General features: G+C 43.4%; 1 protein-coding gene across 4 annotated transcripts in view; it reads left to right on the forward strand.

Annotated features, from left to right (window-relative positions):
- The window catches only part of LOC139164567 (5'-AMP-activated protein kinase subunit beta-2-like), a 207,517-nt gene that overhangs the window by 70,564 nt on the left and 112,277 nt on the right, over nucleotides 1–24,676 (forward strand). For all 4 annotated transcript variants that reach the window (XM_070746869.1, XM_070746871.1, XM_070746868.1 and 1 more), the window contains exons 2-3: nucleotides 22,842–23,004; nucleotides 23,691–23,857. In XM_070746869.1, the coding sequence (XP_070602970.1) occupies nucleotides 22,849–23,004; nucleotides 23,691–23,857 (323 nt within the window). In that variant the 5' untranslated portion in view covers nucleotides 22,842–22,848. The remainder of the gene's footprint in view (nucleotides 1–22,841; nucleotides 23,005–23,690; nucleotides 23,858–24,676) is intronic.

The following is a 24,676-nucleotide window of genomic DNA, read 5'->3' on the forward strand; positions in this document are numbered from 1 at the left end:
AGAAACAATAACAAGAGGTTTCGAGTCTATATTGACTTGTACTATCAAAATTCTACCTTCATCATCTGCAAATAATTGTTTGGAATTTATAGAATTCTCAACATACATCACTACTCCTCTTTTTTTTTGGTCTGCCAATGCAGCATACATATTTCCAATTTTAGAATTTAATAATAATTTCCAATTATTCTTTTTTATATGTACTTCTTGTAATATTACAATTTGAGCTTTTTGATTTTTAATTTTAGAGAACATTTGTTATTCTTTTTTTCGGTTCATTTAAACCATTTACGTTTACTGAAAAGATTTTCAAATCTTTCCACGTTGTCATTTGTAGTATTTTTTGGTCTCTTTAGTTTCGCGCTGAGGTTGTTTTCTTCTGGCACCTTGGTCCTGGTCTTCTCCTTGGGCGACAGCTCCCATCACTTCTTCCTGCTGTTCTGTCAGTTCCTTTGTTAGTTGTTCTGGTTGGCATATTCCACTGTTTTCGAAAAAGTCTCTTGCTTGATCCAAGTTTTCTAATTTATATCTTTGAGATTGCCAAGTTAATGATAGTCCTTGTGGAATTAGCCAACGGAAAGTTATGTTTTCTTTAATCAAGATTCTAGTCAGGAAATGATAATCTCTTCTAGTTTCTCTGACACTTCTTGGGACTTGTTTTAGTATTTTTACTTCTTTTCCTTTATGTTGTAATTTTCCAGTTCTTGCCCAGTGTAGTATATCATCTTTCAGAGTTTTCCTTACAAATTTGATATGAATTTCTCTCGGAAGGTTGTGTCGACGTATGTAGCTATTTGAAATTCTGATAACTTCATCGATTTCTTTCTTTATTTCTATGGGATCCACCTGAAGAATTCCTCCAATAGTTTCAGCCATAGTTGTCTGTAAATCTTCATCTTTTTCTTCTATTATGTTTTGAAATCTTAGCCCATACGAAGCACGTTGCATTTCGAGATGTGTGATTGATTCATCATATCTTCTGTATTGTGAGTCAGATCTACCTTCAAAGTAGTCCATTCTCTTCTCCATTTTATCAGTCTTTTCCTCCACTGCTTTCACTCTGTCTTCACTTTCTTTCAAAGTTTGCTGGATTTCCTTCATCTGATCCTTCATCTCTCCTGTGTCTACCTTTAATTCGGCCACTTCTGATTTTATAGCTTCTCTTTGTTGATTTGCATCTTCTTGTGATTTAAGCATAAAGTCTTTCATTGCATTTAAAGTCTCTTGCATTGTTACAAGGGTGGGCTGCTGTGGTTTCTCTTTCTCCTTCTCCTTAGTAAACATAATTTTGTTTACTAAAATTGTTGTGCAGGAGAGGGATGAGGTGACCCTTGGGGCGATGGAGCAGGGGTTGCCGTTTGTTTTTTGAGCGTTTTAATGTGAGTTGATGTGCTCGACATTCTTGGCTCTTTGATTATTTATTTTATTTATTTTATTTATTTACGTTTTGCGTTAGTGAAAGGAAAAGAATAACTATAAATTCCAAACCTGTTCAATTAATTTTTACCAATTTTTACCAATTTTTCACTAGGATATCTCAAAAAAGAAAAAATATCACTGTTAATATGGCAAGAATGTCAATAGATTTAGAACCAAATATCACAATACAATTTGTCTTAATACTCTAATTCAATATATAATCAATGTTATGTAAGCAAAATTTCTATTGCAACTATTTTTCAAAGTGAAAAAGAAATAAAGAAAAGATAAAACAATTTAAACAGGAGAGTATAAAATGCAAAAGAAAGAAAGAAAAAAATGCAGAGATAGCAATATAAAAAAAAGAAGAGGGGGAGGAGAAAGGGAGTATAGAAAGCGATCTCAGAAAGAAAAAAGGGAGTGTCACTAGAAGAGAGCAGAAAACCAAGGATGATTAGCAATGCATTTGTTATAAACTATTTTTCTTTTACAAAAAAGATTTAATACAATGAAAATTAGAGAACAAAATACAAATATAATATACTTATATTGGTCTTACAGGAAAAACAGTCCTTGTTGATTGAAGGTCTAATCGGTTTTCAAAGTAATTTTATTGAGTGTTTGACAAAGTCTCGTTAGTCCAACAATACCAGTAAAATTTAAATCTTGTTATTCAATCAAAGTCCAGTCTTCGGAGGGGGCGGCATACAAATCGAATAAGTAATAATAATAATAATAATAATAATAATAATAATAATAATAATAATAATATGTAGTTTTAAAATGGAGTAGGTCTTATTTCACAGCCCAAGACGATGCAAACTGTCTCTCCGCTGCAAATCCGATGAAACAGAAAATAATCCAAATGTAAAGATCCAAACACAAGCAGTCCAGAAAGGAAAAGGTTCTTTTTAGCTTTAATCTGTCAGTTCCATTCGCTTTTCATTTGTTTTGAAATTACTGATTTATTTCATTTCGTTCTTAAAAATTAAAAATTAGAGTAGAGACATTTTTAATCCTTCCGCTATCAAAAGTAGAGCCCGGAGTTTAATGTTTGAAGTTTACCAAGGGTTCAGGAATTCCAAAATTTATTAAGTTTTATTTCGCTTTGCAAGTTAGATCCTTCATAATCTCATATCGAATGTTATATGGTTGATTTTCTCTGATTTTAAACATTTGAAAGTTCAAGTTCAAATTTAATACGGGAAGTGAAAGTGAAAAAAAATTAGATCCGGCTGCCAATTTGCGCTTGGATACAAGTTTTCAAATAACTTTCTCCTTCGCCTTGTTAGAAACACTTTTACTTTCAACTTTCTTTATACTCCGATCTTCTATTTTAGCATGGATCAAATAGGAAAAAAATTTTACCTTGATTTTTTCTTTTTCTTTGTAATCTTCTTTCACACTGTAACGATTTAAAAATCTTTACTTTCTTTTCTTGCTTCCCATTGGTTTGGGGGGATCGCAATGGCCGTATCCTCTTGGGAACAGAGGATCAGTTCTCCCTGGTCCAGAGCTGTAGGGCAGACCGCTGTCTCCGGAGCTTCGGCGAGAGCTCCTCGGATGGAGGGAAGCCCCCTGTTCTACGATCGAGCCATCCGGACTCGATCCGATCGCAATCGGCGACCTCTGGAGGGGTGAAAGGAGTCTCGGGGCAGAGCCCTGCCCAAGAGACTCCGCTGCAGTCCCGAAGCAGACCGGAAGTGGTGAAAGGCGTTCTTAAGTAGAGGTACCACTGCATATTTAAACCAGTCTAAATTACCGGAAATATCAGAAACTAACTTAAATAGAATGGAGGAAGATATAACAATGATAGAATTAGAAAATGCAATCAAGAAGCAGAATAATAAAACTCCAGGGACCGATGGGATTCCAGCTGAATTTTATAAGCAATTACAAGAACCTATTAAAAAATTATTATTAACAACATTTAATGAAGTACTCAATAAAGGCAAGACCCCACAGTCCTGGAAGGAAGGACTAATTTCCCTAATTCCTAAAGACCCTACCATTTGATTAGATGTTATAGATCGATATCATTATTAAATTCAGATTATAAGATCTTCGCAACAATAATGGCAGAACGATTTTTAAAAATCAATGAAATAATCCATCCAGATCAAAATGGTTTCCTACCAAATAGAAACATTAGTAATAATTTAAGAAATATTACAAATATATTAGAATATTATGAAGTGCATTCAGAAAAAAAATGGCTTTGATTTTTCTAGACGCAGAAAAGGCTTTTGACAACTTAAATTGGATTTTTTTTATAAATCAGTTAATAAAAATGAAATTTAAAGAAAAATTTATAAGAGCTATTCCAAACATGTACACTTAACAGACAGCTAAAATTGTTATCAATGATGACAACCGGCAGTATTAATATTGAAAAGGATGCCCACTTTCCCCATTAATCTTTATATTGGCGATAGAAATCTTATTAATACAGATCCATTCTAATAAAGATGATATCAAAGGGCTTAGAATTAAAGGGCAAGGGTATAAACTTCAAGCCTTCACTGACAATCTAATGTTTAATATTGAAGAACCTATAGAATCAGGAGGAAAATTACTTGAATAAATTTCTACATTTGGGAAAGTAGCAGGCTTAAAAATAAATAAACAAAAGACAAAAATATTAATAAAAAATTAACAAGCAAAGAAAAACAAGATTTGGTAAATGAATTGGGTTTACAAATTGAAAAGTTAAATACTTAGGTATAACTGTCCGCTAGGGCAATAACAATTAAAGAAGATAATTATATGAAACGAAATTGGAACAATGGCATAAATTACCAATCTTCCTTATTGGGAGAATTTGAACAATTAAAATGTCAATTTTACCACAAATACTTTATCTCTTTCGAACAATTCCAAATACCTTTTAAAAAGGGTTTTTTTCATTAATTGAATAAAATTATAACGAAATTTATATGAGTGGGGAAAAAAACAAGAATTAGAATACAATATTTACAAGATAATAAGAAATGAGGTTTTGGACTACCGGATTTTAAGTTGTATTATTATGCATCGATTGTTGATTGGTTAAGAGATTGGATTAAACTAGAAAATAAAAGATTGCTGTCGCTAGAAAGACATGACTTATTGCTAGGATGGCATGCCTTTTTGTGGGATGGAAAAGATAAAATTCATAAATATTTTAGGAAGCATATAATTAGAAATTCGATTTACGAGACATGGACTAAAATTAAAAGAGCCCACTACCCAAAAATCCCACAATGGTTTTCCAGTATGGAAGCCATGATGCATCCGAATACAAAAGGCCTCAGTAAAATGATCACGTAATAACAACTATTGGATGAAAGAGGAGAATTAAAGACTAGGGAACAATTAGAGAAGTATGAAGTAAAAGAGGATTGGTGGCCTTATATACAGATAAAATCAAGATTTCAAGAAGATTTTTAAAAAATGGGAATACAAAAGGGAAAAACAGAATTGGATAAAATAATTTTAGGACAGGATTTAAAAAATCATATCTAAATTATATAAATACTTTTTGAATTATAAAATGGAGGACTACATAGTTAAGGGTAATATTTACAATTGGAACAAAAATTTTGGATATAATGTAAATCTAAATAAATGGGACACAATTTGGTTTAAAAATTATAAATTGATGAAATCGACTGCTTATAGAGAGAATTTATACAAAATGTATTATAGATGGCATCTCCCTCCCACAAGATTAGCCCAAATGTATCCTAGATTAAAGCCACATCGTTGGAGATGTAAAGAAAATATGGGAACCTATTATCATGTGTGGTGGACCTGTCCACTGATCAAGAAATTTTGGACCAAAATACAAAAATGGATAATGGACATAATCAAAGGCAAAATAAATAAGAAACCAGAAACATTTCTTCTAGGAATCATAGATCAAAAACTGGACCAGGATAAATATTACCTAATAAATAATACACATATTAATGGCAGCCAGAATGGTGGTAGCTCAAACCTGGAAACAACCCACCCTACCAGATGGCTCATTGATAATTTAAAAAATCATGGACTGCGCGGAGGCAGATGCTTTAACACTAAAGTTAAGAAACAAAGAAGATTCCGTTTACTATAAAATTTGGAAGTCTTTTTATGATTGGTTTAGGAGAAGGAAAGAGAGCTAAAATTACAATATGACTACAATTGCATTAATATTTACTAGAATTTTGGAATTATAAAAATAAGTACGTATCTGTGTAGTATATATTTAGAGTGATGATTTTTTAGATCCTAAGTATTGAATATATAATTAACATAAAGCGGTAGAAATAATAATTGATTTATAGGTAGAAATTAACAACCAAAATAATTAATCTGGATGCTGATTGTATTTGCCAGTATTTATTTATTTATTAATTATTTATTTATTGCTAGAGTTGAAAGAGACCTTGTAGGTCATCAAGTCCAACCCTCTGCCTAGGCAGGAAATCCTACAGCACCCCAGCCAAATGACAGTCCAATCTCCTCTTAAAAGTGTCCAGAGTTGGGGCGTTCACAATTTAAATGAACAGAAAGAGTGATAGAATGAATTTTTATAATTATTAACGCACGAGTATATATTTTCCCTCCTTCTGCGATGTAAGTTTATATTCACTGTTATTTGTAAGTGTGCTTTTTTTGTTGTTGTGTGGTTTGATTTGTTTTGTTTTTATATTTTTGGTTGCTTGTAAATATGTTTGCTTGTGTTTTGTCAATGTTTTTAAAGAATTTCAATAAAAACATTTTAAAAAGAAATTACAATTAACAACAACAATAATAAAAAGAAGTCAAAGGAAAAAAACTATTCTCCAATCATTGAGTAGTCCACAGTCAGTGGGTTGACCTCCATCCGTCAACCAATCAGGACTGAGCCCATGTTATAAAAGCTCAAATTCTGTCAGTCTTCCCGCTGTTTTCCTCAGTCCTCAGCAGGAACGTGTGGTCAACTTACTGACTGTCTATCTATTCACCTTTTTTTCTTCCTTCTCTTCCTTATTCATTCCTTCAGGTAAATTTCATTTTTTCCCTCCTTATATATGTTCTGGTTTTTGGTAGAAATTCAGCAAGCACAAATAACTTTTATCAAACACATTACACTTATTTCATAAACAAAGAAACTCCATTTTATTCTCTTCTCTTCCGGCTGCACACACATTTCATACTGGTGTATCTCTCATGGCTCCGTTATCTTTCTTAATTGCATTCCTTACATTCCTTCTCCTGCTCTGCTAGACAAGATTTATTTCGTAAAAGTATGCTCACTAAAAAACAGCAGACGGACAGTTAATCACACAGAATACTTGGCTTACTTGGAGAGCGGCATAAAAATCAACATCTTTTTGTTCAGCAATGTTGAAACTTCACCCTTCTTCACTAGTCCCATGATGTGCCAATTATCTCACTCAATTATTTAACCCATTCATCTCCTTAATATCTTCTTCCAGACCTTTGCTCTCTACATTTCTGAATTCTTCTGAATTTAAGATTAAGCCAGCGTGCCTCTAATTCTCCCTCACTAGATCCTGAACTCATAGCCCCATCCTGTGGCCGGCCTTCCACCTGTTCTATTATCTGTAACCCCGGGCCCCCCACTACTTCATAAACACTATCTGAATCTGAGTCCTCAATATCTTCATCATCCTCCAACTGATTAAGAGTATGTACAACAATATAAACTTTTTTTAAAAAAAATCCTTCCCCTCTGATCCTCCTCTCCTAGAGCCGCTGCCTTGGGAAGGCATTCTGTGGACCCCGGGGGGGGGGGCTATTCCTTCCAGGCTCGTCCTGCCCAGACATTTTGCCTCATTAAATAGCTCTGCCACCTTTTTTCCTTCTGGAGCCTTAAACAGTCAGGCAGGGGAGGTAATTTACGACGCAGCTAAGCCCTTCCCGGAGGCCCCTCATAGCCGGCGAACGGAGTCGCCAAGGCGGGCATCGGCCTGAAAAGTCAGTTTTAGAATTTGTCAGGCTGTGATCGCCCGAGCTCCTTGCCTTTTCAGCTGATCAGCTTTGGCGGTTTTTTCACGGCGTGCCACCCGTCAAGTGCACTAAATTGCATAGTTAAGCCAATAAAAATACCAGGCGGGGGAAAGAAAGAGCGGCCAAGTCCAAACTGCATCTTATCTAAATCAAGTGTGAGAGTGAGCAATAAAGCAGAAAATAAACGGCCCTGGTTGGTTTTCTCTGCCGGAGTGACTGTTGGAGTGCCAGTCACTGAGGCCCATACCTAGATTCTGTCACCCAGGCCTCCCGCCATTTTATCTGGTGACCATTTTACTTATTAATTCTCCATTTGTCTGGGCCTACTAATATTCTCTAGCCAGTCATGGCAACACCTGCATCATTTATTTATTTATTTATTTTATTTATTACTTGGATTTGTATGCCGCCCCTCTCCGAAGACTCGGGGCGGCAAGATCCTGGGGCCTCACTACCAACCCCTGAAGGGGATTCTCATTCCCCTGGCCCTAGTAATATGGGGTTCTCCTTTGCGCATTCCAGAAAACGGGCCTTTAAGGCAAAGGAGTGTAGGCCTAAAATAAGCAAGGCGACAAAAAAATCTGAGACCAGAATGCACAAGGCCTTAACGAAAATATGTGACAGAGCTTCCAAGGTGGCTGTGCACAGTGAGGTTGCTGCCCCTTCTACTGACCAAGCAGATTCAGTCTTAATGGAATCCCGCAATTTGACCCTGGGGGATTCTGATATTTGGGGGGCCTCAGGTCAGCACGTAAATGTGGCTCCCACTATTGTTCTTCCTATCCTTCCCCCTCCTCCTGCTCCTCCTTTTTCATTCCCTCAGGGTTACTCTCAAGCTGCTGCTGTCCCTGCCATGACCCATCAAATTTTTCCAGCTAATCAAGGGTTACAAGAGCCTAACGTTCAGGCTATATTCTCGGCGGCTGTCTCCCAGAGCATGTCTCAAAGCATGCAACTGATGAGAGGGACCCAACCCCCTATCCCTAGTGCAGTTCAACCCACTGCTTCTGGATTTTTATCTGGCCTGCCACAAGCCCCGATGGGTCAGTCTCTACCACAAACAAATTATGCAGCAGAGTTTCATAGAGGCGGCGGATAGGGGGCCAGATTTGGAGCTATCTGACGATGAGGGTATCCCTCCAGAACCCCTGTCACTGCAGGTCTCTTCCACCCTTCCTTATTTCGTTCCCTGTTATTCAAGGCTAGGAATGCGGCCAATTTAGCTACCACATTCCCTTCTGTCACCCCTGGATCTGAGATTAACCCTCTCTTTTCCTTAAATACCGCAGAGGCTCAGGTGATCCCTTGCTGTCCTCTATTTGTAGAATCAGTTCAACAACAGTGGCTATTTCCCTCAGCAGGACCTGTGCCCTCTGCTAATGACAGAAGGTTCTTTAATGTTGGCCCAGAACCAATGTTCCCTCTAATTTTTTTTTCGGTGTGGGCGGAAAAGTATAGTGTCTGAGCGACAGTCCCTTTGGGACTGGGCGGCATAGAAGTACAGTGGTACCTCAAGATACAAACCCCTCGTCTTACAAACAACTCGTGATACGAACCCAGGGTTCAGAAAAATTTTGCCTCTTCTTATGAACTTTTTTCGAGTTACGAACCGGCGTTCAGAGACTGCTGGGAAGCGGCGCGGCTGTTTTAAAAGGTGACAGCTGGGCGGCGGGGCTTCCCAGAAGCCTCCCGAACGCCGGTTCGTAACTTGAACAAAGTTCGTAAGAAGAGGCAAAATTTTTCTGAACCCCGGGTTCGGTTCGGGAGGTTGCTGGGAAGCCCCCCAGCCCGGCTGTCACCTTTTAAAACAGCCGCGCCGCTTCCCAGCTGTCTCCCGAAGCCGAACACGGAGGTTCGGCTTTGGCGTTCGGCTTCAGAAGACACCTGGGAAGCGGCGCGGCTGTTTTAAAAGGTCGCAGCCGGCCTGGGGGGCTTCCCAGCACCCCCCCGAACCCCGAACCCGGGTTCGGGGGGTGCTGGGAAGCCCCCCAGGCCGGCTGCGACCTTTTAAAACAGCCGCGCCGCTTCCAAGCTGTCTCCTGAAGCCGAACGCGGAAGCAGCTGCTACGAGCGGCATTTCACCTTCCCTCCCAGGCAAAAAGATGCCGGGGAGAGGGGCACGCCTTCCGCCTGGGAAGTCCAGCCCCATCATCCCAGAATGCCGGCATCTTTTTGCCTGGGAGGGAAAGTGAAATGCCGCTCGTAGCAGCTGCTATGAGCGGCATTTCACTTTCCCTCCCAGGCAAAAAGATGCCGGGGAGAGGGGAACGCCTTCCTCCTGGGAAGTCCGGCCCCATCATCCCAGAATGCCGGCCTTTTTGCAAGGGAGGGAAAGTGAAATGCCGCTCGTAGCAGCTGCTAGAGCCGCCGGCATTTCACCTTCCCTCTCAGGCAAAAAGAAGCCGTGATGCTGCTCCAGTCGCCCGGTCCTCTCCTGCCTCCCGCGCCGATGTTCCCCACTGCGTCGGGGGCCGCCAGCCCCGAATCGGATGCACCCTCGCCGCTACTGCTGCCGCCGCGCCCACTGCCCGCCCCATCCTCGCTGGAGGTCTAGCAGGAGCCGGAGCCAGGTCCACTCGGCCGCGCCTCCTCGCCTGCCGCCCAGCCGCCCAGGATGCTGACCAGCTACCTCGCGGCGCGCCCGCCACCGGCCCGATCCTGTGCCTCCTGCTTCCCCCCCCCAGCCAAAAATACAAAGGCGGTCTGCCGCTCCCGCGGAGCAATGGGAAGCTGAAGCCGCAGGCGGTTTCAGCCTCCCTTTGCTCCACGCTGCTCCGCCCTGCCTGTCTTTGTGTTTTTGGCTGGGGAGGGGAGCAGGAGGACCTTCCTGACTCCCTCCCCCCAGCACTTCACCCAGGACAACAGGCAGGGCGAAGCAGCGTGGGGCAAAGGGAGGCTCAAGCCTCCTTTGGTGGTGGCGCCCGGCTTCCCGGTTTCTGAGTTTTGGGCTTGCACGCATTAATTGCTTTTCCATTGATTCCTATGGGAAACAATGTTTCGTCTTACGAACTTTTCACCTTACGAACCTCCTCCCGGCACCAATTAAGTTCGTATCTTAAGGTACCACTGTATAAATAAATGAATGAATGAATGAATGAATGAATGAATGAATGAATGAATGAATCCCTTCTTATTTATCAAAAGAAATTAATAATTTTTAAAAACCCAAATCCATTACTATTAAAACTAAAACAACCAGCAAAACTATTAATAAAAACAGGTGAGGGCTGGGTTTTTTTCTCTGTTATTATTTAAGTGCTTTTACCATATGCTTTAAATCAAGAGTCACTTCTCTCTCTGTTTCTCTCTCTTTCCTGTCATTTTCTGCCTCAATCATTTTCTCATTTCTCTTTTTTCTCCCTTTTTTCTATCATTTCTCTCTCTCTCTTCCTCTCTCACTCTCTTCCTTCCTGTCTCATCTTTCTTTCTTTCTTTCTCTTTCTCTCTCTTGCTTTCTTCCTCTCTCTCACTCTCTTCCTTCCTCTCTCATCTCTTTCTTTCTTTCTCTCTCTCTTTCTCTATCTTGCTTTCTTCCCCTCTCTCACTCTCTTCCTTCCTCTCTCATTTCTTTCTTTCTCTCTCTCTCTCTTTCTCTATCTTGCTTTCTTCCTCTCTCACACTCTCTTCCTTCCTCTCTCATCTCTCTTTCTCTCTCTCTTTCTTTCTTTGTTTCTTTCTCTATCTCTCTCTTTCTCTATCTTGCTTTCTTCCTCTCACTCACTCTCTTCCTTCCTCTCTCATCTCTCTCTTTCTTTCTCTCTCTCTCTCTTACTCTCCCCCTCTTGCTCGCTCTCTTTTTCCCACTTTCCCTCTCTTGTTTTCTTTCTCACTTTCTCTCGTTCTCTCTCTCTTGCTATCTCTTTCTCTCCCCCCTCTTTCTCTCTCTCTCTTTCTCACTTTCTCTCTATCTTGCTCTGTCGCTCTCACTCTCGTTCTCTGGAGGCTGGTGAAAGTGATTTACAATGTCGGGCGTGCGGGCCGGCGCGCGCTCTCCCCATCTCCCTGCTAGCCCGCCCGGAACATTCAAAATAAGAAAACCCTTCGCTCTTACTTTGAATGTTCCGAGCGGGCTGGCAGGGGGATAGGGAGTGCGCGCAACCGCCACTGCGCCCCCGACATTGAATATCACCTTTGCCGGCCTCCACTGTGAGAACGCCTGCCCCGCCTCTCCTGCAACCCCCTTGCTGAGAGCCCGGGACGAAAGTGCTCTCGACAAAGGGACTGTGAGACGGGCAGGGTGTGCGTTCCTGGTGCCAGCGCCCAAAGGCAGGAGGCGGAGGAGGAGCCGCGCCCAAAGGCAGGAGGTGGCGGAGGAGCAGAGGGGGCGGATCGGGTGGGTGGGGGGCAGCGCCAAAATGCCGAGGGGGCCGGAGGCACCATGGGGAGGCAGGGGCGGCCAAGGCTCCCTTCCCTTCTGCTGCCAGCGCCTCCCCGCCCCGCCCCCCCACGGGCTGGCAGGGGGATGGGGAGCGTGCGCCTGTGAAAAAGGGTGCACGGGGGGTATTTTGGCGCGCGCAGCTTACAGGCAACGGTGCCCAGAACTGGCTCCTTGTCTTGAGCCGTCTAAGGTGGACGCTCCCATTACTGCCCTTTTGTCTCCAACTAATCTGCTGGGTGAAGCAGCAGAATTGATGAAATTAGAAACATAGAAACATAGAAGTCTGATGGCAGAAAAAGACCTCATGGTCCATCTAGTCTGCCCTTATATTATTTTCTGTATTTTATCTTAGGATGGATATATGTTTATCCCAGGCATGTTTAAATTCAGTTACTGTGAAGTAACTTAGTAATTAGAAGACAAAAGGCTTGAACAGACACTCATCAAAACCCACCAAACTGGTGCTTGGGCGGTAAGAGCGGCCACTTCGGCTTCCTTTTTTCCTCGGGCAAATTTGACCTGGTTGCGGGACCTACAAGATAGAATTGCACCTGATGATACCAGATCTCAACAGGACATTGCCAAGATGTTACCGTGTTTCCCCGAAAGTAAGACAGTGTCTTACTTTCTTTTTACCCCCAAAAGCCCCACTACGTCTTATTTTCGGGGTATGTCTTACATTGGAAAAAAATTGAAAGGGTCGCGTTCCCGAAGGCATCTCCCCAGAATCCAGAAGGGCAGCCGCGGGACATGAGCCTCGTGAGCCCTTTTCCAAGTTCAACCTCAGGGCTCCAAGCGGCGTGCACGCGTGGAGCCGCAGACGCGTGTCGGGGAAGCGTGTGTCTGGAGGGGAGGCGCAGCTCTGCGCAGTTGGGCAGCCCCACCTGCCTGCTGGAAAGGAAGCGGGCGAAGGAGGGCGCAGCTCCGGCCGCTCGCCTCAGAGCCGGTCGGCCTCGCTGGCCGCTTGCAGCCGAGCCTCGGCAGGACTCGGTTGCTGGGACGAGCGCCTTCGCTGCAAGCCGCCGCCCGCTCGTCTCGCTTCGGACCAGCGCCGTCCTTCGCTTTGCCAAGCCGGGGAAGAGGCGGTGGCGTCGCGGCGAGGCGAAGGCGAGGGGTGCGCGGGGAGCTTGGAAGCGACGTCATCGGGCTCCCCCCCGGCAATACCCCCGTGTTTCCCCGAAAGTAAGACATATGTCTTACTTTCGGGGTACGGCTTATATTAGCCGATGCCCCTGAAACCCCCGATACGTCTTACAATCGGGGGTGTCTTACTATCGGGGAAACAGGGTAGCAGCTGCACGCTTTACTGCAGACGCTTTGCTCCAAGCAGCCAGAATTGCCTCACGCACCATTTCAACTTCCACTGTGGCCCGTAGGATGCTCTGGCTTCATTCCTGGCAAGCGGACATCAAACACAACTGGAAGCTCACCACATCCCCATTCAATGGACAACACCTCTTTGGACCAGCCTTGGACCCTCTGCTAACCAAGGACAAGGACAAACGTAAGATCTTGCCTCATGCTAATCACAGAGGCAACTCAAAATTTGTCTCTAACCCAAGAAGGGCTTTCGCTCTCCCGCCCAACCTTCTGGTTTTTTTAGGCAGCCGGACTGGTACGGGCAACATAATTTCTACGGGGGGCGGCAGCAACCCTTCCAGAACCAGTCCTTTCGGGGCAAGGGTTCCAAACGGCCCTTTCAAGGAAGAGGAGGTCATTCATTCCGCCACACCAAGTGAGTCACCAGCGGATCTGGGTCCTCCCATTGGTGGTTGCTTGTCTCTTTTCGCGGACCAATGGGAGAAAACCACATCGGACGCATGGGTCAGGGAGACAGTAAAATATGGCCTCTCCCTTGAGTTCCTCTCCAGTCCTCCGCAATTCTTCATCCGGTGCCCTGTGTCTAACAATTTGGCCAAGAAACGCCTCATGAAAGAGGCCATTGACCATCTTCTCAAGAACAAGGCCATTCAGCAGGTGCCGGATCCTGAAGCTAGATCAGGTTTTTATTCCATCCTTTTTCTGGTCCCTAAGTCGGTGGGGTGGGGTGGGGTGGGGTGGAGAGCCATTCTGGACCTCAAGAGATTGAACCGTCATATTTGATACCGGCGGTTCAAAATGTACTCACTTCAGTCCATCTTGCCGTGCGTATGACAGGGCGGTCTCCTATCCTCCATTGACATTACAGAGGCCTATCTCCATATCCCTATCCATCCTGAATTTCAAAAGTCCTTAGATTTTGTTATGGGGGCGTTCATTACCAATACCAGGCTCTGCCTTTGGTCTTTCCTCAGTCCCCAGAGTGTTCACTAAGGTGCTAGCAGCCCTAGCGCCCCATCTTAGGACTCTTCCAGTATGTATTCATTGCTACCTTGACATTTTGTTGCTAGCTTCCCCCAGGTCTCAAGCCCTGCATGACATCCAGGCAACCTTATCAGCTTTAGCTGACCATGGGTTTTCTATTAACAAGGACAAGAGTCACCTTGTTTCCACTTCATCCATTGTCCACCTAGGTGCCATTATAGACTCCCTGGAGTGTAGGGTGTTCCTTTCCCAGGAGCGTCAGGCTAGTATTGCGGATCTAAATTCTGTGCCAGCGCAGAGTTCCTCTACGCCTGCTTTCCACACTTCTGGGAAAATGCATTTTGGCCATCCATAATATTCCTTGGGCACGCCTACATTCCAGGGACTTGCAATGGTTCCTTCTCCCTTTCCAAAAGCAAGGTCAGGGTTCATCTCCACTAAGGGTCTTTCTCCCCCAAAAGGTCTGCAACCCTCTCCTTTGATGGTCTCCAGAGAATTTGAGCCGAGATGCCAGTCTCTCTGGATGGGGGGCCCACATTCATTCCTCTGTGGCCCAGGGACTCTGGTTGGAGCAGGAGTCCTTTTTGCCTATCAGCATCCTGGAGTTGCGTGCAGTTTACCTGGCCTTCCAAGAGCTGAGCTGGCTAACGGTGGGGAAGCATATTCTGGTCCTCACCGACAACACCACAGCCAAGGCTCATATTAATAGGCAGGGGGGCACCTGATCCCCTGCTCTTATGGAGGAGGCCAGGGTCCTCTGCACATGGGCCGAGACCAACCTGCTCTCCATCACGGCGGACTATATCGCAGGGGCGGACAACATCATAGCGGACTGGCTCAGCCGCTCCGCTATAGATCAGATAGAGTGGAGGTTGCATCCCAGCATCTTCAGGCACATCTGTGTCCGGTTCAGTCAGCCTCAAGTACACCTTTTCACTACCAGTATGAACACTCACCTGCCTCGATTCTTCACCAGGTTCCACTGTCAGGGGGCAGAGGGCACGGACGCTCTCCGTTCCCCATGCCAGAGGGGCTTCTCCACGCCTTCCCTCCCCTTGCTCTAATCCTCAGGGTCATTCGCAAACTGTTGGAAGAGGGCGTGGAACTGGTCCTGCTGGCTCCATACTGGCCACGCAGAGCTGGTTTGCAGACCTTGTGACCTTGTCTGTATCCCCTCCTTGGCACCTCCCAGTGTTAACCAACGCATTGAAGCAGGGGTCAATATGCCCCAGTGGATGAAACTGACCACCTGCCACTTAGCGGCTCACATTAGTTAGCTGCCAGGTTCCCACTGGAGCGATGGACCTCATCATCAACAGCAGATGGTCATCCACTCAATGGATCTATGCCTCCACCTGGCGTACCTTCTGCAAATAGTGCAAGAGAGCACAATGTTATCCAACAGATGGTAGGACAAATACTAGGATTCCTGAGGGATGGCTTTGCCAAAGGGCTGGCTCCTAATCCCCTCAAATGCCAGGTATCAGCTTTATCATCAGTCTTGGCCTGTGCAGATTTGTCTCAACATCCACTGATCAAGATGTCGCTCATTGTTTCCCTACGTGGAACGTGACCAAAGTGCTGGACTATCTGGCGAAACCTCCATATGAGCCACTTCAGGGCTCTTCCACTCGTCACCTTCCTCAAAAAGTGGCTTTTCTTGTGGCCATCACCTCACCCAGAAGAATTTCCGAATTGGCTGCACTGTCTATGCCCAAGGATCTCTGCCTCTTTTTCCTGACAAGGTCGTACTACGTCTAGATCCTTCCTTTCTCCCTAAAATAAACTCATTGTTCCACAGATCCAAGGAACTCTCCCTTCCTTCCTTTTGCTCCAGGCCTGTACATCCTCTGGAACGAAAGTGGCACACCTTGGATATCAGGCAAGCTTTACGCATCTATTTGAAGTGCACAGCAGAATGGAGAAAATCCGAGGCCCTTTTCATCTCATACCTCCCGGCCTTTATGGGGAGAAAAGTCAACTCCAACACCATAGGTAGATGGATGAGGGCGGTCATAGCTAAAGCCTATGATATGTCTGCAGCTCCTCGCCCTAAGGGTATTACGGCCCACTCTACCAGGAGCGCAGCTGTCTCTGCCGCCTGGTCTAAGCAGGCTTATCTAGAAGAGGTTTGTAGAGCAGCCACCTGGTCTGCACCTACTACTTTCAATAGGCACTATAAGATAGACACCTTTGCCTCTTCTGATGCAGCCTTCGATAGGAGGGTTCTCCAGCAGGTGATCCCTGCATCTGCACCAGATACCTAGGTTACCCTCCCGAGGGACTCAGGCTTTGGCAGGTCCCACTGACTGTGGACTACTCCAATGATTGGAGAATCAACCGTTGAACTTACCTTTTCCTGAATGGTGATTCTCAATCGATTGAGTAGTCCACAGTCAGGCCCTCCCTTGTAATCTTCCTAAGAAGGTTTGACATTTCTGTCTTTTGACCTTACCTTCTCACCTAAAGCAAATCTATATCTATTCTGGTGTCCTACTCTACATGTCTCCACTATATGTTATTTCTGTCAGTCTTATATGTTGACCACACTGAGCCCAAGCTTTGAACTTCAAAAAAAAAGCAAGAAGACTGACAGAATTTGAGCTTTTATAACATGGGCTCAGTCCTGATTGGTTTATGGATGGAGGTCAACCCACTGACTGTGGACTACTCAATTGATTGAGAATCACCGTTCAGGAAAAAGTAAGTTCAACGATTGAATTTCTAAAATCATCATTAAAACTAAGACAATTTAATAGCATATATACTAATCATTCAAACCAATTCAAACACATGGATAAGCTAGTGATTGATCCTGCACTTAGGCAGGAAAAACCAAATGCAAAGGTATAGAATAGGCAGTACCTAGCTCAACAGTAATAACTCTTGATAGTGATATCAAGTGGTATCCTAGTGATATAAGCCATCAGTTTGCTACAGCTGCCAAAAATGTTGATGCAAAATGTTGATCAATAGAGGGATGGCATCAAGATCATGATAAGTGATAGTACCTTTTTATACTGTACTAGTGAGGCCACAGCTGGAATAAATATATTCAATTTTAGTAAAAAAAATGCTGAGATCCTAGAAAGTGCAGAAAAGACCAACAAAGATGAGAAGGAGTCTGGAGGATAAATGAATGGTTAAGGAAACTAGCTATGTCTAACCCAGTGTTTTTCAACCGGGGTTCCGTGGAACCCAAGGGTTCTGCCAGGGCCACCCAGGAGCTCCATGACTTAATGAGGAAAAACCCCCCGAACCAGGAACAGCAGCAGCCCTTACCGCCCCTCTGACTTACTCCACTTTTGCCTCTGCCTCCTCCCAGAATGCTTATTTGGGGGCACTGTTCCCTCTAAGGAAACACCCAACAATTGCAACTGGCAACCAAGGTGTCGGGCAGGGAGAAATCCCTGTGGGTTAAAGTCCTGCGCCGCCCGGCTGCTCCAGCTCTCTGGACCGTGCCCACCCCTGCCGATCCTCTGTTTGCTGTTCCTTTTTTGCCGGGGCACCACCCTGGAAAGAAGAGGTGCAGGGAGCCCCTGCACACCATCTCTGGGTTGAAGGGAACAAAGCGATGTCCACACTTCCCATTCCCCTTCTGCACACTGCTGCTGGCTGTGCGAGGTAAAGAGGCAGGGAGTGAGAGGGGGAGGAATGAGAGAGAGAAAGGAAGAAAGAAAGAGAGAAATGAGAAAATGATGGAGGGAAAGAATAAGGGAGAGTAAATAGAGGCAAATGAGAGAACAGGGAGAGAAAAATGAGAGAGAGAGAGAATGAGAGAGGGAGAAGAGGGAAACAAATGAGAGAGAAGGGAGAGGGAGAGGAAAGAGAGAGAAAAACAGAAATGAAAGTGAGAGAAATGACAGCAAAAGGGAGGAGAAACAATTGAGAGAGAGAAGGGGGTGGTACACAGAAATGAGAAATACCTGGAGGGAGAGAATGACAGAGAGGGAAAAGAGAGAGAAAGAAGTGGAGAGAAAGAAAGAAAAGGGAAAGAGGGAGGAAAAGAGAAGTGGAGAGTAAGGAAGGAAGGAGGGAAGGAGAAAGGGAGGGAGGAAAGAAGGAAGGAAGAATGAAATGAATGGAGGGACAGAGGAAGGAAGGACTTTTATTGGGGGGGTAATTTCCCCCCCCCTCAACATACATTCAAACAATACAGTGTACCATCTAATTTTCCATGAATAAAATGTGATATTTTGTTAGTAACTAATATCAATCATCAAAAAAGTTGCAAAAGTTTTTTTTCTAATTTTGTCATCCAGTTACATACATTTTATTTTAATTAAATTCCCTCCTTAATATTCATGGCTCGCCTTTAAGGGACATAAACAATACCGGAACACAGTACAGGTTCCACCAGAAATCTGATGATACAGAAGGGTTTCCCTGAAGCAAAAAGGTTGAAAAACACTGGTCTAACCTAATGAAGAGGATTATAGGTTACATAATAACTCTTCCAGTACTTGAGGTAATGTCACACAGAAGAGGGAGTGGGTCTATTCTCCAAAGAGTCTGAGGGTAGGACAAGATGTAATGGATGGAAGATCATTGAAGAGAAATCCAACTTAGAACTAAGAAGAAATTTCCTGACAGTAAGCCAACTAATTCAATGAAGAGCCAACTTATTCAATGATACATTTATTAAAATAATTGGAATTATATGGAAGGGTAGCTGGTCTTAAAATGAATAGGAATAAAACCAAGATACTAACCAAAAATTGCAATCAAGACCAAACCATGACATTAATGGAGAAAACTGGATTTCAAATAGAAAAAAAATTAAGTACTTAGTGTTGTAAATACTGCTGATCAGTTGGAGGATGATGAAGAACTTGAGGACTCTGATACAGATAGTGTTTATGAATTAGTGGTAGGCCCGGGGTTACAGGTAGTAGAACAGGTGGGAGGCCAACCACAGGATGTTGCTATGAGTCCAGAATCTAGTGAGAAAGAAACAGACGTTCGCTGGGTCAATCCTAAATTCAGAAGGGTCCAAAAACGTAAGGAACAGGTGTTTGGAAGAAAATATTAAGGGGAGGAATGGGTTAAATACTGGAGTGATGTATTTGGTACATCAGTGGGCCAGTGGGGAAGAAGGGTGGAGTTTCAATGTTGTAGTGCTAAAATGAAAATTGTTCCCGTTCAGCTCTCAAGCTAGCGAATTCATTCTGTGTTATTTTACAGTAATTTCTGCTGTTTTCGAATCATGCTGTGAGTACATAATAAACATATATATATATATATATATATATATATACACACACACACACACACACACATATACGTGTGTGTGTGTGTGTCTGTATGTTTTGTTTTGTTTGTTTATTATTAAAATAAAATAAACAAAATAAAAAGAAATTTCCTGACAGTAAGAACAATTAATCAGTGGAATAGCTTGCCTCTGAGAGTTGTAGATGCTGCATCGCTGGAGGTTTTCAAGAAAATATTGGACAACCATTTGTGTGGGATGGTGTATGGTCTCCTGCCTTTGGCAGGGGATTGGACTGCAGGACTTCTAAGGTCTATTCCAGATTTATGATTCCATTCTGTTCTGTTCTAAGAATAGTGGAACTAAGTGTCTAATTACACTAATAACTCTCAGTAAGAAATACTCTGGTTTCAAGAAACATATTCCAAGTAATTGGTGAAGAGTTGTCATGGCCTTTAAGCATTCAAAGATTATGAAACAGATGTCAATGTCAAACTGACCATTGCAGAAGCCATTTTCTTGGTTCAGTGTTGCCACACTGCATGGGAGGGGAGAAGTAGGCTGGAATGCACTGGTAGTCACAACATAGATCTTCCTTATGAGAGCAAGGTCATCTCCTGGGCAGTGGAGGAAGGAGGAGATGAATACATGAGTATGGATGCATGAATATTGGGATGAGTCCATCAATTAATTTAATTGGACATGATTAATGACACTGGGCGAAGGGGTCATCACTGGTTTTAACTATGCTTCAACCATAGGAAAACTCAGAGTTGGCTTTCCTTTGAAATGTGCCAATACGATTTACCTAATAAATAAATTATTTGAGGAAGTGCTTGACCTCAGAGCTCTGATTTGCATGAAACCTTTGCAACAAGTTGAATGGCAGGACAACCAATATAATCAAGAAATTATTTCTTATGAAGGAAAGGAAGAAACTAGATATAATTACTTTCAGGAAGAGATGAGTGATGATAGATATGATAGGATCCTTCAAGTAACTTTTAAGAATAATCATGGAAGCCATTGAGATAGAAAAACATCCCCAAAATATGAACAAGCGGGATGATACCTCCCGCCTACCAGACATCTGGAAACCAGCCCTCAAACGTATCCCAGCCATAGAAACTGAAACCAGACTCAGAACACACATTGCAAAACAATCAAGTAGCCTGCAAGCTCCAACTGCTCAGGATATCACGCCTAATCCACAACCATTAACTAATCAGCATACCTCAGTCACATCAATGACCCCAGGTGTTACCCCACTGACTCACCAGGAAGTTTCTACACAGCAGGCAATTGCTGAGCCATCAAATCACACCCAGCCACCAGTATTTATAGAAGGAAGGCACCTCAGGTCTCGCTGTGTTCGCCCTAGAACAAGGACAGAAACACCAGCCTGAAGATGACGAGTGGGACCTCGTCGAAACATCGCCAGAAATTTCCAAATCCTACACGGGAAGAAACCCAAATATACCAAGACCGTCATACCTGTACCTATGAAAATCTATGAAAACAAATATATATATGTATATATGTGTATATATATCAATGTTTTTAACTGAAATTTTAAAATTAAGGGAGACTAGGATGGTACCATTGCGGCCTTCTTCTGGCCTCATCAGCTAGCCACACCCTTCCTTACTGGGATTTGATCTGGCAACCTCTGCCTTGTAAGGCAGAGAGTTAACAGTTGAGCCACCAGACCTGATCCCTCTCTAGCTCTGTACCAGGGAGGGTATATATGTTTTTTATGTCGGATCACGTATATATATATATATGTATATATATATATACATGTATATATATATGTATATATATATGTATATATGTTTTCGTATACAGTGGTACCTCATGATATGAACCACTCACCATACGAACTTTTCGAGATACGAACCCAGGGTTCGGAATTTTTTTGCCTCTTCTTACGAACTTTTTTCATCTTAAGAACCTGTCGCCGCCGCTGGGATGCCCCGCCTCCAGACTTTCATTGCAAGCCAAGCCCCAGTTTTTGCGATCCTGGGATCCCAAAGTTCCCCTCCATGGGAAACCCCACCTCCTGACTTCCACAAAAACGCGATGCTGTAGGGAAATCCCAGGAGGGGAATCCCAGGATCGAAAAAACGGGCAGAGTAGGGGGGACAAAAAAAGGAAGAAAAGACTCATGGAGCTCAAGGGAGGAGAAAGGTGTGGGTGAGATGAGCAAAGTGGGGTGGGAAAAAATGGGAAGAAAAGACTCATGGAGCTCAAGAGAGGAGAAAGGTGCAGGACAGGTTGGGCAAAAACGGGAGGGACCCATGGAGATCAAGAGAGGAGAAAGGTGCAGGACAGGGTGGGCAAAAACGGGAGGGACCCATGGAGATCAAGAGAGGAGAAAGGTGCAGGACAGGGCGGGCAAAAACGGGAGGGACCCATGGAGATCAAGAGAGGAGAAAGGTGCAGGGCAGGGTGGGCAAAAACAGGAGAGACCCATGGAGATCAAGAGAGGAGAAAGGTGCAGGACAGGGTGGGCAAAAACGGGAGGGACCCATGGAGATCAAGAGAGGAGAAAGGTGCAGGACAGGAAGCCATTTTGGGGATGTTTTTCTATCTCGATGGCTTCCATGATTATCACGGAAGCCATCGAGATAGAAAAACATCCCCAAAATATGAACAAGCGGGATGATACCTCCCGCCTACCAGACATCTGGAAACCAGCCCTCAAACATAACCCAGCCATAAAAACTGAAACCAGACTCAGAATACACATTGCAAAACAATCAAGTAGCTTGCAAGCTCCAACTACTCAGGATATCACACCTAATCAACAACCATTAACTAATCAGCATACCTCAGCTACATCAACGACCCCAGGTGTTACCCCACTGACTCACCAGGAAGTTTCTACACAGCAGGCAATTGCTGAGCCATCAAACCACACCCAGCCACCAGTATTTATAGAAGGAAGGCAGCTCAGGTCTCGCTGTGTTCGCCCTAGAACAAGGACAGAAACACCAGCCTGAAGATGACGAGTGGGACCTCGTCGAAATGTCGCCAGAAATTTCCAAATCCTACACGGGAAGAAACCCGAATATACCAAGACCGTCATACCTATACCCGTGAAAATCTACGAATATATATATATATATGTGTATATGTATATGTGTGTGTGTGTATATATATGATGTCAAGTTCTCAATTACTAAGTTCTGGATTATTAGAATGGTCTATGTCCCAAGGGGTGGGTGGGAATGTCCCAGTCCTGAGTAAAGGTCTCTTCTTGATATTACCCTTTTCCTTTTTTTTTCTGGCTCTTTGGTGCCAGCCGCTGCTACCGTCCGACACTCTCAGGTCTAGTAGATTTTTCTTCATATAGTGTCTTAAAGTAGGGTTTAGACACTGGAATATTTATATATTCATATTCTCATGGCTGAAAAAACTTATTGTCTGCCCCACCACCTGTAAGAAAATGCAGTTCTCCTTTCTGTCTTCTTTGGAAATACAGGATTACATTATGTTTGTACCAATTATAATTGGCCCTAATTCTTTTCTGTTGCTACTTTTTTGCAGTGGAGCCATGGGGAACACCACAAGCGAAAAGATGTCAGGTGAGCGCCACAGTTCCAGGATTCATCGCTCAGAGGGAGCTATCCACCATGTCAAAGATCATTCACACAAGATCATTGTTGGCAGCACTGATGACCCCAACATCTTCAGCACCCATGAATCCAACGTATGCTTTTTATAGTTTGATGCTTTTTATAGATGATTCTTTTATGATTTTTTAACATTAACACTTGTTTTGATATACACAATTACAGATTTGATTTATAATAATGATTTATGACATAATTGGCACTTTTATGGTCCTTAGGTACCGTAATTTTTGGATTATAAGATGCACCAGAGTATAAGTCACACCTTAGTTTTGGGGGAGGAAAATAAGAAAAAAATTGATTGGTGGGTGACTCCACCTCCCAGAATACCCAAACACATGTTCCCAGAGGTGAACTTTAGCAATAGGTTTATTGGTTGTAAGCTCTGCACCTTGCTTTTTCAGCCCCTGAAACTTTCATTTTAAAGGATTTTTTTCTAGTCCCTGAAACCTCAGCAGCTTTTCCCCCAGCCTCTTAAACCTCCCTTTCAGAGGATTTTTTTCAGCTTCTGAAACCTCCATTTGAGAAGCTGGGCAGGGTTACATTCGGTGTATAAGATCCACTCAAATTTTCACCCTCTTTTAATGGAGGAAAGTGTATCTTATACTCCAAAAATATGGTGCTTAACTAGATTTGTCTCCTTTATAATGCTTAAAATAACTTCAAAAGTGCTCACTCATCACTTGATTATTCCTAAATCTAGGAAATAAAATTTCAATTTTCAGGAAGACTTGGACATAATACATTTTCCATCTTTCTGCAGCTTCCTGGAGAAAGAGAGTTTGTATCATGGCACCATGACTTGGATGAGTCAGTTAAACCATCCCAGCAGGCTCGTCCTACAGTCATCCGCTGGACAGATGGAGGCAAAGAAGTTTTCATCTCAGGCTCTTTCAACAATTGGAGTGCTAAGATTCCTCTTATTAAGAGGTAAAACAGGGTGATATGTGATTCTTTAAAAAAAGCTTTGCTCAATATTGTTCTGTCTGACTGGACGACCAGCCAGCAATTAGATTCCAATTAATATTCAGACACAGATTTGGGAAGAATAATAGCCTATTATACAAGCAAACTTGTTGAAAACCCCAAATTAAAGGAAAGAATGTCCTTCAACTGCCAAAATTCAAAGCGAGCAGCAAAACTGATAAGGAATGTTCCAAAATAGAGTTGTAACTTAAAGTCTTTAGCTTGGCTGAAGCAGAAATACTCAGTCTTCTCAAAACTCTATTTTTTCAAGACTGCAGAAATATTTGAGGGGGAGGGGGAATTCTGAACTTGCTTTTCCCACTTGTAAGTATAAACGTTGATTGCCTGCAAAGGGAATCTCCCAGTCTCCTCCCCTTTTAAACACTCTGTGATTACACACTGTGCAAAGTAGTATTCAAGGCCTCCCTCTACATCTACGTAACTGTTCTTGTCTCCCACACATTCTTCTCACCAGTTGTGGTTGGCTCTGGGCCAGCTCCTGCAACAGGGAATTTGGACGTTGGTCTAGGGGAATCCTCAGGTTCACAGAGACTTGTATTATTGCCAACAGCATCAGATAATGAAGATTCATTGCCAAGGTCAGATGGTGGGGAAGCAGAATCAGACGGAGAGATGGGTGCAGCCAGCCCATTAGTTAATGACCCCATTAGTGAAATGTCAGACTCGAAGGAGGATTGCTGGATAGATGCCCGTATGCGCAGGCTTATGGCTAGAAGGAACCAACTGCACAGGTATCATCGGAGATAAGGGAGAACATCTGTT

The sequence above is a fragment of the Erythrolamprus reginae genome, chromosome 3, assembly GCF_031021105.1.
Source record: "Erythrolamprus reginae isolate rEryReg1 chromosome 3, rEryReg1.hap1, whole genome shotgun sequence".
NCBI lineage: Eukaryota > Metazoa > Chordata > Lepidosauria > Squamata > Dipsadidae > Erythrolamprus > Erythrolamprus reginae.